Genomic DNA, 14,497 nt, shown 5'->3' with positions numbered 1-14,497 from the left:
ACACAAGACAATCATAGTTGCTGACTGCGTTGTAGTGATGCAATGTCTGAATTTCATAAACTTACAAGCAAAAATCATTTTGACCTCTTTAGCTTATGTTTTAATATATTTGTTTAGCAATTAACTGTTTGACATTCACAGGAGAGAAAGCCCTTGCAGCTGAAGAAATGTTTGTTCTTCGCTTCATGAATTCCTCTTTAATCATTTGAGATACCATCTTTCAGGAATTGCCAGTGTCAGCAAAATGTTAATACTGTGACAGAACTATACTTAACCCAAATCATCCCGGGAAAAACTCAACAGCGCTGAGCCAGGCAGCAGCAACACCACAATCACTGCATCCACTGAAAGGTGGGAAAGTTGGGTTCTACCACAATAGAGGAAAAATAAATAAGGCTGACAAGTTTCTGCATAGGCATGGAAACAACTTCAGCATGCTAAAGTCTCCTCTAGACACACACCATTTCCACCAGAATTGCATGAAGACAGCTAGGCATGCCTTCCTTTCTTCTCTCTCCTAATAATCCACACATATAGATGCTCATTCCTATTATCTGGGAAAGATCCAAAAGGAGGTGGCTGAACATGAGCTCTCCCCATAGCCAAAGTAAAGAGAAAGGACTTGCAGAATGTGGGAGTGAAGTTATCTCAACTAAATGAAGCTCTCAACTTCAAGATCCTGACAATCAGGGGAAATTAACACAGAGACTTATATCACCACCAAAAGCTATGCTGAAATTCCAGATTTGATGTGTATCTACAGCACTGTGGGCACTGCTATAATTGTACATAACTAGGGCTCTTTTTGCTGTAATGACAACAAGGACACCACCTTATGAAGATCCTTCAAGGGTCAAGAAGTGTCAGAATATAATGTATTTGAGCAGCTTAATTCAGTCTCCTAGTAAATACACATTGCAATTATCTAATGGAGATGAGGGCTGACAAGACTGAAGGAATTTTCTTGCAAATAAATCAAATAAATCAAGTTAACACCTCACAGAATTACACCCTATTCCTGTTGTAATCTAAGTCTTGCTGAGAAAATCACTTGAGACAATCACCCTGGTGGGTGGTGCTGACACCACAGTACCCATTTTATAGCTGCTATGCTTGAAACACCTAATTTATACAAACATTGAGAACATAAGTTTAGAAATGAAAGTCTCCAGAAGTATTATAGCTAAAAGCCAAGAAACATTTTGTTCTACACTGCTTCTAATGGTTCTGTGGGGTCTTTGGATTTCATCTACTTTATAAATATAAATAGCCATAATACCATAATGCTGCTTATTTTTATATCTGAGACACTTTTATGTGGAGGTGATAAATGCATTACCACGGATGCGCAGATCTAATTCTGCACTTCCAACTGCACAGTACACAGTGAAAAAGCCAGGAGTCATTAACTACAGTAATTAAAACTCTATACACTGAGCACTAAGCTCAGTGGCTACTGCAGCAGTCCTGAAATAAAAAAGCAACTTTTGACTAAAAAAAACCAAGACTAGTTTAAAAGCAAAAATACTCAAATGATGCCAGTGCTGATAAAAACGCCTACCTCACACTGCCTGCCATAAGACTGACATAAGTAAAATTCCAAATCAGTACAGAAACAGAAGGTTTTGGGGTCTGAAAGACCAAGAGTTCCCTCCATACTCCACACTGGTGAGGTTCCACCTTGAGTGCTGTCTCCAGTAGTGAGTCCTTCACTTCAAGAAATACAAAAAGGTCCTTCCAGGCAACCAGCAACAGGACAATAGAATACAGCCTCAGGTTGTGCCAGGGGAGGTTCAGGTTGGACATTGGGAAGAATTTCTTCATGGAAAGAGTTGTTAAAAATTGAAAAGGACTGCCCAGACAGGTGGTGGAGTCACTGTCCCTGGAGGTGTTCAAGAAGCGACTGGACATGGCCCTGAGTGCTGCGGGCTAGTTCACCAGGTGGTGTTTGGCCAAGGGTTGGACTCAATAATCTCAGAGGTCTTGTTCAACCTAACTGATTCTGTGATTCTGTGAAATTACCCTGAGAGAGCTATCAGAAAAGAGTGATTCTACAGCTACTGTGCACTTACCTGATTAACAAGAGAGAAGCCATTCCTTCTCCACATCCCTGCATGCACTTGGGCACATAGGACTAGGCATCGTAGAGGATGCTCTATTAACATGGGTGGGCTGAGTTCACTCTGCATTAAGAAAATGCAATATTTTGATGTATACAGAGAAAATAATAGAAAATGAGACTGAAATGAAGGAGGATGATATTTGAGATCATTGGAATATTTGGGAACTACAAAAGGCAAGCAAATCCAACAAACAAGTTAGATGAACCTATTCACAATCTTTCAAATCATTGTTAATCACACTTATATTCTGTCTTTGCTCCACACAGCTACTGCACAAGGGCTTTAGTTTATTCCTAAAGACAGTAGCTTTCATATTTTAAAACATCAACACCAGCATTTTAATAAAACTGTAATTTCATTTATTTCATTCAAAGTTTAAATACTACTTCTTTCCAAAGACTTTGAAATTTCTTTGCCCTGTTAGGTTTTACGCTCCTTCATTTCACCTTTTTTGACTACCCCTTAAAGAAATAGCATATCAATAACAACAGGCAGCAGGCAAGAAACAGCTGGGGAAGAAAATTAGAACCCAGCCCAAGGAGAAGGAATCAGATCTTGCCTGGGGTTCCTAAAAATAGTTTCTATTACAAAAAGGAGGTTATGCAACCTGAGTCTTAGTTACCTTAGAGAGCAATGCTGCCTGTCTATGCTCTAGTCATGAATATCTAGATATTAATCTTTTAAAAGGTAATTTTATATACTAAAGATATTCTCTCTGAGTAGAATTCACAGTACAAAGGCCCTTTGTTTTATTTAATATCATCCTACATTTACATCACCAATTTCATGTTCTGCATGAATTATATTTAATGAATATACAACATTTAATTACATACCAGGGGTAGCAGCTCTGGAAACTTATATGCCACTTCAGTTTTACTCAGCAAAACATGCAAGCCTACAAAAAGACATGAAAAAACCATACAGAATATTACATACATTATTTTATGTGATTAAAACAGGACAAAAAAGGTCATCTGATTGACTCGCAGATCATTCTTCTGGACATGGTGACAAGTCTCCAGATTTATCACCCTGCAGCTACACAGTTATTTCCTGAAGAAACATATTACAAAGAATACATTTGAAGAGAATTGAAGTTTTCCCTTTGTATCTGTATAAGCCTTGCAGTACAAGTGAGATTTTTGCCTTTTTTTTGACTCTGTCATGTCCCCACAGTGAGAGCCAAGAGTCCTTGGTCTGGCAGGACAAACAATCAACAGCAGATACCCCATCCTTTTCATCAGACCTTGGGGAGTTTATAAAATACCTCAGGAACTAGAATAAAGCCCCTACAAAACACATGAAGGTTTTCTGCTTTGCTTTCTTTTGAAGTCAGAAGGACTTTGCACAAAGATTCAAATATTCAAAGCCATTTGACACTGAGCTGCATGGCACTTTACCTAAGAATTACCTTTTTCACTTCATTATTTGTGAATTTATTTTTATCACATTCTTTCTGATTCTGTAAACTAAAATTCACAAAGCTTTTTTCAACACAACTGCTGAAGAAGATAGGCACAATATGAAGAGAAAGACATAGCTCAATTTTCTGGTGACACATCTGTTTGATAAATCTGTTCTCCACAAGAATGTTGATTAGTCTATTCAAGCTGACAGCTAAACATATTCCCAAACAGTCAACCACAGTCCACATTTTGTCCCAGTTCTTTTGCATCATTTAAGTGGCAAAAGCAGCAGTAGCTGCCTATAATACAAATCCAGAGGCATGAGACAATCTCCCCCATCCTGAATGATAACAAGTTTTCTGGTGATTGAGAACATCTGGACTAGAAGTTACCAAACATCTAGAAAATGGCCAAAATTCATCCTATTCAGGCCTTAAACAATGCTTGTGTGTGTCTTCATGTACACACAAACACAAATCACACCTACAGAACGTTTTTCATTTCCTGAAATATTTTTCAACTGTTCATACCTGCAAGTAAACGAGAAACTGGGAGGTGAATGCTAACTTTTTCCTGAGAAACGCAGTATCTGATGGTCTCAACGGAATGTCCACACATACTGAGGACAATAGGCTGTTCTCCATCAGTAAACCCACTATGACACTGCATCAACACAGTCAGGCATTTCTTGTAAGCTTCAATCAATACTTTTTCCTGAAAAAAAAGATTGCAAATTAAAGAGATTATGAAAAAAAACACAGCTCTGAAAAATAATACAGACAACGTAATAAAAACCCTGAAGGGTTTGCAATTTTTACCTTTAACAACAGTCCCGCAAAATTAAGATAAGGAACCCAACAAAAGAGTCAAATTAAGGAGGGCACAAACTGCAAAACTTGTACTGGTATGTCTGATTAGAAAAGCACACACTAGGATGTTATTTGGGTTTGGGGTTTTTTTGTAACTATTGTGGTAACTTTCTGAGGAATGGTCATGCTGGGCTAGTAAAAACTGCACATTAACTACCAGTAACAGGTTAAAGCCAGCCTCAATGTTCAGATATTCCAGGATCACTTATTCCACATTGTATTTTACCATGCTCAAGTTCTGAAATCCTGAAACAGTTAGGAGCAGAAACATGATTTATAATCAAATAGTATTTGGTAGATCCAGGGCCTAGTCCTCCATTCCCTCCTCTTTGAAAATTATAACCTGATAGATTTGTGATAATCACAATCTTCAAATGTGTGACAAAACTCTCTGCAGTATTTACAAAAGGCTTAACCATGTTCTTATGAACTGGTCAGTACAAACCACACTTGTGTTTAAATACAGTAAAGATTTGCATTTCCTCATAGAAGATGCCCTTGGTTTATGGTGAAGTTGTGTTTGGGTAAATTTTACATGTATTAATATTTGGGTTTTATCCCTGTTCACACAGAAGAACAATTCCAAAGGAACTTACATCTAATGCACACCAGTCCTGCATCATTGAAATAACAAGTGTTAATTTCATCTGCAGTGTAAATGCAGCTTCCCACTCTGGTTCCATTTCAATGTGTTGTCCTACTTGACGAGTTATTGGATCCATACCCTAGAACAAGAAGAAATTACACATTTCAACAATGTATCACTGAAATACAGTGACAGCATTAGCAGAGGTGTGAGACAGCTATCCTTATAAACATATTGTTGCTGCAACAGGTATAAAGAACCTTGAGGGAATGAAAGGGAATGAAACCACAAGTGAAGAGGTCTATTTGTGTGTCAGGAACAATTTATTCCTCAATACAAGGAGCAACTCTGCTGACACTGAAGATGAACCAGATTTTGTTCACAGAATTAATTGTCTTGTCTGCCTCTACAAGTGCAAAATATGCCCCAAATCACACTTCTCATTTTGAACTGCTCTTCCATTCTATTGTCCTCTACAACAACATTTTAAGAAGCGAGGCACAATGTTATGTTTTAGGAAAATGCAATGGCTCCAAAAGTGATACTGCACTGAAGTTACAAAATGAAGATTTTATAACTTCAGTTATGAAATTTCTTCCTTTTTGACATCATAATAGCTAACTTCCTGCTTAAATTTTGCCAAATTTTGTAATTCACAGATTTACATACCTGCATACATTTCAGTAATTCTAAGAAGGCATCAAAACCCTCGAGGAACTTGCGTCTCAAGTCATCTGACCACTCTGTTGGCTTACTTATCAGCACGTACCTGGGAGATTAGAAAGATGCAAGTGTTCATTTTTGATTTTTTTTTAAACTCCTCAATTTCTCAAATCAGCACATAGTTAGCATACTTACTTGAGATCCAAAATAAGGCTCTGGACACGCCTGAATTTGAAAGCCTGCAGAGCAGTGTAACGTTCAAACTGAAACCTGCCTTGGATGTCACGGTGCCTTAAGTGGTCCATGAAAGTTTTGATGATAGTGGTCATGAGATTCTCTTCTGTTATTAGCATTCGAGCCTATGCCAAAGTACATTGAAATTTGCTGTAATTAACAGACACAGCTAACAAGATTTTCACACTGCACCATGAAGTTTATAAAATACATTATTTTTTTAAATCCAAGATAATTACATCAATAATTAGAACAGAACACAGAAAAGCACTCTTTTCACAGAATCACAGAAGACAAAAAAAAGGAATCTAGTAAAAAATTATCATAAGCCAGATTTCTTTTTTCAGATCCCTTCTGTACAGAAGGCTGTCTATGGTAAGGCCCCTGCTAACCTATATAATTATGGCACAAGACATGTTATTATATGTCTTATAATTAACTTGTACCTCCCTTTAAGTATGTGTTGTCTCCTCTCATACAGTTTGAGCCCTTCAGGGGAGTGACAGCTCTTCTGTTTTCTGTTTACAAAATGTCAAGAGCTGTGGTGAGCAGAGCCTCTTCTGAGCCAATAAGAACTGCACATGCAAGTTCCACATGGAAATTTCATTAAATAACCTCTAATTTACTCAAGGTCTACTGCACATATCCATGTGTTGCATGAAACAAATCAGCAAAGTCTGACAAAGACTGTCTTCATCACCCAGCCTAACCTAAGCCAATTTCACAAGAGAGGAGGGGGCACTAAGTTACTGCCAGCTCCTACTCATGAACACTTCCAAAATTCCTCCATTCTGTTGGTCCTCCAGGTTAAATGGGATGAGCCTTGCAATCCTTGGATCTGGCAATAATATTAGCCACTCTGATCTACCACAATGACTTTGTGGCTCTTGACTAGAGCTTCCAGGTTCTGCAGCTACTAATGTTAATCCAAAATAGCTTCTAAAATGCTACTGCAGTGGGGGAAAAGAATCTAATGTTTAACATTTTCCTCCCAAAAAATCATCACCAACAGCGCTGTCCATCCACTCTCAAACCAAAAAAACGCAGCTTCTTGGGAGCTCAAACTCCTAAATTACTAAGATCAGTGTGAAAATGTTACTGAAGGATGGTGGGGTGGTTTAAACTCTTCAACTTACTCATTTAGTTAAGAATGAGTGGCTATAAATATATTTTAAAATAATACTTAGTTCACGTGATAGAAGCTTATCACAATTACTTTCATGTCATCAATCTGTTCTATCACTCTGCACAACAGTCAAAATGCATTTGCTTTGCTTTTTTTGCATGTTTTTAAAATAGAACACATACAAAAGGGACACTGTAATTACTCTGCCCCGGGAAATGTTTGAAATTACTTTTTCAAAAAGTAATATTGTTCCACCCCATCTGCCAAAGGCTAAAATACCATAATCATCTGAATATTAGTTGGTTAAGTCTAACTGTAAATCTGAATATTGGCAACATTCTTACTGAAAGCATCATAATTAAAAGAGGCAATCCAATATTGTCCTGAATCATGGGAACAAAATCCTGAGTTCCTGTTGAATTCCCATGAATATCATCCATCCCTAAGAAAGGGAAGAAATTTGCTTAGTATTGTGATTGCCATGCTACTATTGAATTTAAGAGCTCAATGAAGCTTATTTAATTTGGGAGGATTCAGAAGCATTTATTTTTTAAAACAATTCTGGGTATGAAAATCAGACTTTTATTCCATTACAGCTTTAAATTTTAATTTGTCTAGTTCATAATGCAAGCAAAGACAGACTTAAATGGAGACTGGAACAAAAGAAAAAGTTTCCCAAACAAGCTGGTGAAGGACCAGCAGATTTAGTAGGCTGGGAGAAGTCACAGTGCTTGTAGCACTGAAACAAAAGTTAACTGGAAATCTAAAAGAAGGCACTGTCTTGAGACACAGAGTACCCAAGGAAGTAGGGAGTATCATGAGACAATTCTTGCTTGCACTTGTGTTGACTGGAAAATGAACATAAAGTAGATCACTTATAAAACTGCACGAGAATGGTGCTCTGAAACCACAATATGCAAACCATAATATTGACTTCTACAAACAGTAAATGTGGCTCAGTATGATGAGGAATTTAAATGTTATGTGTATGTGTCTCTAACTAAATATGAAAGCACCTTTCTAAAAAAAAGTAGAAGAAAAATGTAAAAAGAAAAACCAGAAACACCCAGCCCACTCTGGGAAGCCAGTCTGGAACTTCCTGATGTTGAATGCTTTAACTTCTAAACCCATAGCAATGTTTGCAAACAGTCTGACTGTTCTGCATTTCCACAGTAATGTTAAAGAAATCTGCAGCCTTGGTTTATGAACCTTGAGAGGCTTTTAACAAATAAAGATTTCCTTTTTTGGTCTTTTAGTACTTACAAGAGAAGGCACTGTGAATATCTGTATCGAGAGGTCAGCAATTGAGAACTCTCTGTCGTGGTCATCTTTCATAAAATCACTCTGCAATCGCTCATAGTTCTATTAAGAAGGAGGCAAAAAAAGGCAAGGAGTGCCAACTATCAGTTTTTAAAAGAAAGACAGGCACTACTCACCAGAGTAGGTACAGTGAAGAGTTGGACAGACAGAGCAGCCACCGATACTGCCCGTTCGTGATCATCCTCCATATAATCTCTCTGCAACTGCCGGTAATTCTAAACAACAAGGGGAAATTCACCTCTAATCCACACTGACCTGATTTTTTAACTTAAATGTCTGCTCTGGGAAACTGTAATGCCATGAAAAAGGGAAGAGTAGCTCTAATGGATTATTATTACGGTATTTTGTACAAAGAATATGACAACTTAATCAGCTCACATGTGAGATCTACTCACTCTCATTTTCACAATAAAGGCTACTATTTTATTTTCTACTCAAGAGTCTGGAGCAGAGTGAGCAGAATTTTGCAGTGCTGATTTAAAGCATTTCGAATAGCAGTTACTGCAGAAATACTAATCAGCATGACTGAATTTCAGCACTATTTCTAAGCAGTGCTATAACAGCTTACACCTCAACAATGAACAGTGATTAGCTCTTAAGAAGTGATAGCCTGCATAGCTGATGGTGAACTGCTTTAGTTCTGGTGTGTCTGAAAGGCCATTTCCTTCCCAAGAGATGAGATGCCATTATAATTAATATACTGAAGAGCAAAATAAGATTTCCAGCATTTAATTTCAAGTTTTCACTTCCATAAAAAGGAAAAAAATTTGAGCAACAGTTCATTTAAATCACTGTATGCTAACTAGACTCTCTTCACTAGACATTTTTAGCATTTAATGGCTCTTTGTAAGAAAGATACTTACCCTTGCAAAGCGGATAGCAAAAAGTTTCTTGTATTTCAAATCCATAAGAAGACTGCTCATGAATAACTGGTGATACACATTTCTAGCTCCTGTCAACAAAAATGAATGAAATATTGCACGTCACTATTTTCTATCAACATATTATGGAAACATTTAGAAAAGTAAACCTCTACAGAATGAGGTAAATGTGCACTTCAGAGTAGAAGCTGCTTTGATTAAGTCTGTAAGGTGGTAGCAAAGGATAAAGAAGAATAACAAATCAAAATTCTTCAAGAGGCATTATTTATTACTCCTATATAAGATAATGCCATTGAATGTCATCAAATATAAGGGAAGTCAGCAAAACAAGAACAGAACTCTTCCTTCACAGGATAAACAGAGGATTTAGATGGGAAAAGAAGAGAACACTATTATGAGAAGTCTTGGGAACTGCAACAAATTTTCCTAGTTGTGAATATCTCCATAAAATAATCAGCTAAGCTATCTGTGAATTTCTAGTCTGTCTGGACAGTCTCCCAGAAAGTATTATCAATACAAATTATATTCATCTCTATGTAGCTTGGAAACAAATGCACATATGCATGATTTCTTCTGTAGAACACTTTTAAGTCAAAAGCCTATTTCCTTAACGCAGAGAACTATGGAATATGAGAAAAAGTAGAGAAATATTGATGTCAAAACAGAGATGCAAAAGTTACTCCTTGCCTACATGAAAGACGTTAACCTAACAAAACCTGCATTAAAAATGTTGTAATGCTCCACAAAAGCAGTATCTTTCAGATTACAAAATTTGCAATGCCAGGAATACATTCTCAAGATAATGGTATTAGATAAACAAAGCCTAAAATAATAATTTTCTCCATGCTACGTCCACTTTCCACCCTACTTCTTACTTATTTTATTGGTACTCCAAGAAGTTCCCCAGGCAGTCATATTGCCTCATGCCCTTCCTGTTCTCTGTGCTTCTCTTTCGTACACCTGGCTTTACACATCCTTTCAGGATATCAAATCAGACATAGAATCAACGATGGAATAGAAATTAACTGCACTTCACCTTCCTCAAAATTACAACTTTTTAGCTAATTCCATTATATCAAATAGCCTTTCAAAGTTTCAAACACTCTAAACAGAGCAGTAATTTTCTCTGTTCTCAGAACACTTAAGAATACCTCATGAACACAAACACAAGACAAAGCAGACTCTGCCTTATCCCTTAAAAATAGGCATTTTGGTAGATATTAAATGGATGCTGAGATCCTATAAAGCAGACAAACCCACAATTAATCTATCATTTACTCAATTTCCATTAACTATCACTATCATCTGCATTTATCAAGTCAATTTTAATTTCAGACCACTTTGAAAAATTAGACCTATAACCAGCCCCATCTCCAAATGGTTTCTGTATGTTCTTGCCTTAAATACACTTGGGAGTGTATCATGAAGGGAGAGATTGTAACAAATGAGGCAATATTATCCATAATACACCACAGCAAAAATGACCAAACATTAGCAGATACAATAAAAGGAAAACCTAGGCATAGCATTCTCTAGCATTTTCCAGAGCTTTCAGAAAACTCACCTTTCCACAGTTTAGAATCATACAGCATCAGCTTATCTACAAGAGAAGAATTTTCACCATCTGGCCCTTCTTGCAAACCAACCTGACACAATATCCGGCGAAGGCCATCTTAATGAAGAGAAATGGTACAAGTTAGTTACAGCTCAAACACAAATGTGTTATTTTGACATCCTGAAATTTTCATACATCACAGAAGCCCTCACACTGCCCTCTTTTTCACAACAACTGAATAACAGCACTCATATTTTGCTGACACAAACACAAATATTTCACACCTTGCAAGTTTGACACTAGCCTTATAGAACATAGTGAAAATCACCAAACGCAATGATTTGGTTTAAAGTTATCAAATTAAAATGTGCTTCCTTAAAAATGGCCAACTAAAATAAGAAACAGCCTAATTTCCCAGGGTTTAGTTTTCCTGATTAGATGCCTATGAAAAGGAAAATAAAATCAATATATGAAATTACTTGTATTATTCATGCTATCATTTTAAGGCTTCGCTGCATCTTTTTTCCTAATGGAAAGAAACAACAAGTGTAATTATATGAACATGTAGGTCATATGCCTGCAGACAAGCCTGCATCTGAAACACAGCACAGCCCAGACGTGCTCCTGTTAAGAATGTTCAACCTGGCACTGCACTGCAGGCAATGCATATTCCCACAGAACTACGGGACTTACTGAGCCCTTACTTCCACACCTGCTTGGCATCTCAGCTCCTCAGGCAGAGTGGGCAGTGGCTGAGTGCTGTGCACACTGCACCACGTGCTGCATGGTGCAGCAATATGCACTCTGAGAACCCCTACAGCAGTTTGGGGTTATTCCTTTTTGCCAACTACTGTTATGAAGGACAACAAATTAACGGAAACTACTGCATTATTCAGCAATTGTTAAACAGACAATCCAGAAGAACGGATTACATTACATATCTCAAATAAGTAGATAAAATTGCTTCAGAAAATCAGCTCCTCTCACAAATATTCTCTATCTTATCTCAAATCCAGAAGAACAGATATTTGCCAGGAAGGATGTAGTGGTCAAACTTCTAAGTTCCATAGCAAGTTTTTTCTGTTGGGTTTTTTTTAATGACAAGAATTTGTCATTCCTTTGACAGCAATCATCCTACCTAACTCTGGCACAGCAGAAGATCCCTCTACCTGTCTCTCAGCCATTGTCAGGGACATTTCAGTGTAACCACTGAAGCAACAACTCAATGCCCTCATGTCACAGATGAAGGGTAGAGACTGTTTAAAAGATTGAACAGAAATGAGTTGTTTGGGTGTGTCTGGTAAAAAGCTAAGGGAAATCAACTCTTTCAGAAGTGCATTTCACAAAACCAGACTCAGAGTACAAGATTAGACCCCAAGACATGGAAGGCAGTTCAAGTAAATGAGCACACTGGTCACAGACAAAATGTATGTGTGCTGTTTACAGGCAAACATGCCCTTGGCCCTTCTGAATCATAAAGAACTCAGCATTTAACAAGCTGAACTCTTCAGAACTTCACAAACACTACATACACAACTCAAAATTCAGTAATTTCTTCTGCAATATGAGATACGAATGACACGTTCAAATTACCTTTTTGCAACTGTCATTTAGTGCTGAAAATTAATGACTGTGGCACCTGGCACAAATGATGTGGCACAACACTGGGCTTAAAATGAGAAAGACAGTGCCTGCTTACATGTTTCACTGAAAGGAAAATTTCCTACAGAAGGAAACTTTCTTCATAACACCTACCTACTAATACCTACTGTTCAGAAGTTTTATTTACTTATCTTCAAAATTTAAACATAAACTATTTAAGTTTCAAAAATAAAAATATGTTATAAAGACCCTGTGCACGAAATCTTGGTTTCCCAAATATCAGTCTAATAAAACATACAGTCTCTGCAGAAATGATGTAGCCATGCAGAACATATGTGCAATATGAAAGCTGAGTGTGCTTTGTTAATACTCCTTGCTAACATTTCCAGATGAAAAAATTACAAATTCCAAGGGGGTCTGTATCTACATTTCTCCATATCAGCATATCCATATACTTTTCCTTTTATTTCCTTCCATACCCTACATCTTTACTATCTTATGATTTAACAGGACAAAGGGGGAATGAAGTCAAAACAAAAACTGAGCATTCCCATAAAATCTGATAATGTGCATCTTGATTCCTTTGAAGAAACCTCTTTTAAAAAATCTGATTAAGACTTTGTCAGCTTTTATACTTACCAAAACCCTCCACAATTCCTTGCATTTTCTCTGTTCTACTTAGCAAAAAATCTGAAGCAATCGCTTTCATCTACATTCATCAAATTACTTCTGAATAATTTTGTTTTATCTAATCAGACAGGTTATTTTCAGCTTACTGCATTTAAAAAGAAGTAGGGACTGAAAAATAGCTTTTTGGCATACTGCATTTGACAGTGAGTCTCAGCTTCTGTTCAACAGCAACTAAACAGAAAAGACTATGTAAGACTGGTAGCACTTTCACATGGAAGTTAGAATTCAGAACAGCACTTCAGTAAGAGAAAATAGAATGAAGTCTGACAAGTTATTAATAGCTTTGCCTTATACATTACATATCTCAAATAAGTAGACAAAATTGCTTCAGAAAATCAGCTCCTCTCACAAATATTCTCTATTTTATCTCAAAATATAAATTTTGCCCACCTGAATATCCAATAACACTGCCAAGCCAAGTTAGGAGCTTCAGACCAAAGCTCTGATGGGCAACAATAGATGAATGCATAACTTGCACTTTCAATGGCTTTGTCTGACGACTGGTATTTCTCTTAAAAAGAAAAGGAAAAAGGAAGCAATGCATATTTAAGGGAGGACTGGCATTTACTTCTATACAGACATGCAGCATTCCTGTGATTAATTTTGATAATTTATAATATTAACACATATTCTAATTACCAACACCTACATAACAAACCCAAAAAAAGTGCATTTTGTTTATCCTATTAATATCTGAAGGACCTTATTATGCAATATCAGCATAGTTAGGTCAAACCATTTTCCACTCTTGGCCTGTTATCAATGCTCACACTGATCTGCTGCATTTTACTGATAAGCAATCCCACGTTCAACCCAAGACAGCCACGTGTATTTGTCCCTCTCAACATGACAGGCAAGTCACACTGCAGCCCATCACGGAAACTGACTGAGCACAGGCTATTTTCAAAAACATAAATTAAATACACAGAGTTAAAATAAAGAATTTATCCTCATCTATGTGTTAGAAAGTGTAATAGTTAGATGTTACACATAAAAGCCATTTGTTCTTCACCTGTATGGCCAGCAAGTTAAAAATATTGCACAATATTATCTTTAAAAATATACTAATGCTTTCAAAATATCTTCAGTAGTTAAAGAACAGTAACTCTAGTTGCAGCATTTGCTTTTCATACATAGGTTGCACTTTCATACAAGGTTGCAGTAGCATACATAAGCTATTTATTTCATGTGATTAAGTACTGCACTGCAGCAGTTAACAACAAATATAGAGAAAACATTCTCACATTTTTACATGGAAGAATCTTGCAGTATATAGATATTAATATATACATATATAAAAGCTTAGATGCAAAATGAAAGTATTTGCAGTTTCACACTTGGATTCAATCAGTAATAATTTCCATAACTGTTGCTGTGAAAGACAAATAATTTCATACTATAGGAGAAAAACTGTAATAATTTAACTTCACTGATCTGAA

At 36.7% G+C, this 14,497-nt stretch overlaps 1 protein-coding gene across 4 annotated transcripts in view; it reads right to left on the bottom strand.

Annotated features, from left to right (window-relative positions):
- The window catches only part of UBR2 (ubiquitin protein ligase E3 component n-recognin 2), a 55,026-nt gene that overhangs the window by 25,574 nt on the left and 14,955 nt on the right, over positions 1-14,497 (bottom strand). For 3 of the 4 annotated variants that reach the window (XR_009274579.1, XR_009274580.1, XM_058802624.1), the window contains exons 8-17: positions 13,449-13,569; positions 10,776-10,883; positions 9,194-9,282; positions 8,274-8,372; positions 5,846-6,009; positions 5,657-5,756; positions 4,998-5,126; positions 4,063-4,246; positions 2,960-3,021; positions 2,073-2,183 (exon numbers count right to left, since the gene is read on the bottom strand). Coding sequence is in view for 2 of the 4 variants with exons in the window: in XM_058802624.1 (XP_058658607.1) it covers positions 2,073-2,183; positions 2,960-3,021; positions 4,063-4,246; positions 4,998-5,126; positions 5,657-5,756; positions 5,846-6,009; positions 8,274-8,372; positions 9,194-9,282; positions 10,776-10,883; positions 13,449-13,569 (1,167 nt within the window). In the remaining 2 variants the exon portion in view is untranslated. Of the gene's footprint in view, positions 1-2,072; positions 2,184-2,959; positions 3,022-4,062; positions 4,247-4,997; positions 5,127-5,656; positions 5,757-5,845; positions 6,010-8,273; positions 8,373-8,446; positions 8,546-9,193; positions 9,283-10,775; positions 10,884-13,448; positions 13,570-14,497 lie in introns of all 4 variants that reach the window. The other variant, XM_058802625.1, reaches the window with a different exon arrangement.

This window comes from Ammospiza caudacuta, chromosome 3 (assembly GCF_027887145.1).
Source record: "Ammospiza caudacuta isolate bAmmCau1 chromosome 3, bAmmCau1.pri, whole genome shotgun sequence".
NCBI classification, from domain to species: Eukaryota; Metazoa; Chordata; class Aves; order Passeriformes; family Passerellidae; genus Ammospiza; species Ammospiza caudacuta.
This window is presented reverse-complemented; position numbering and strand designations above follow the sequence as displayed.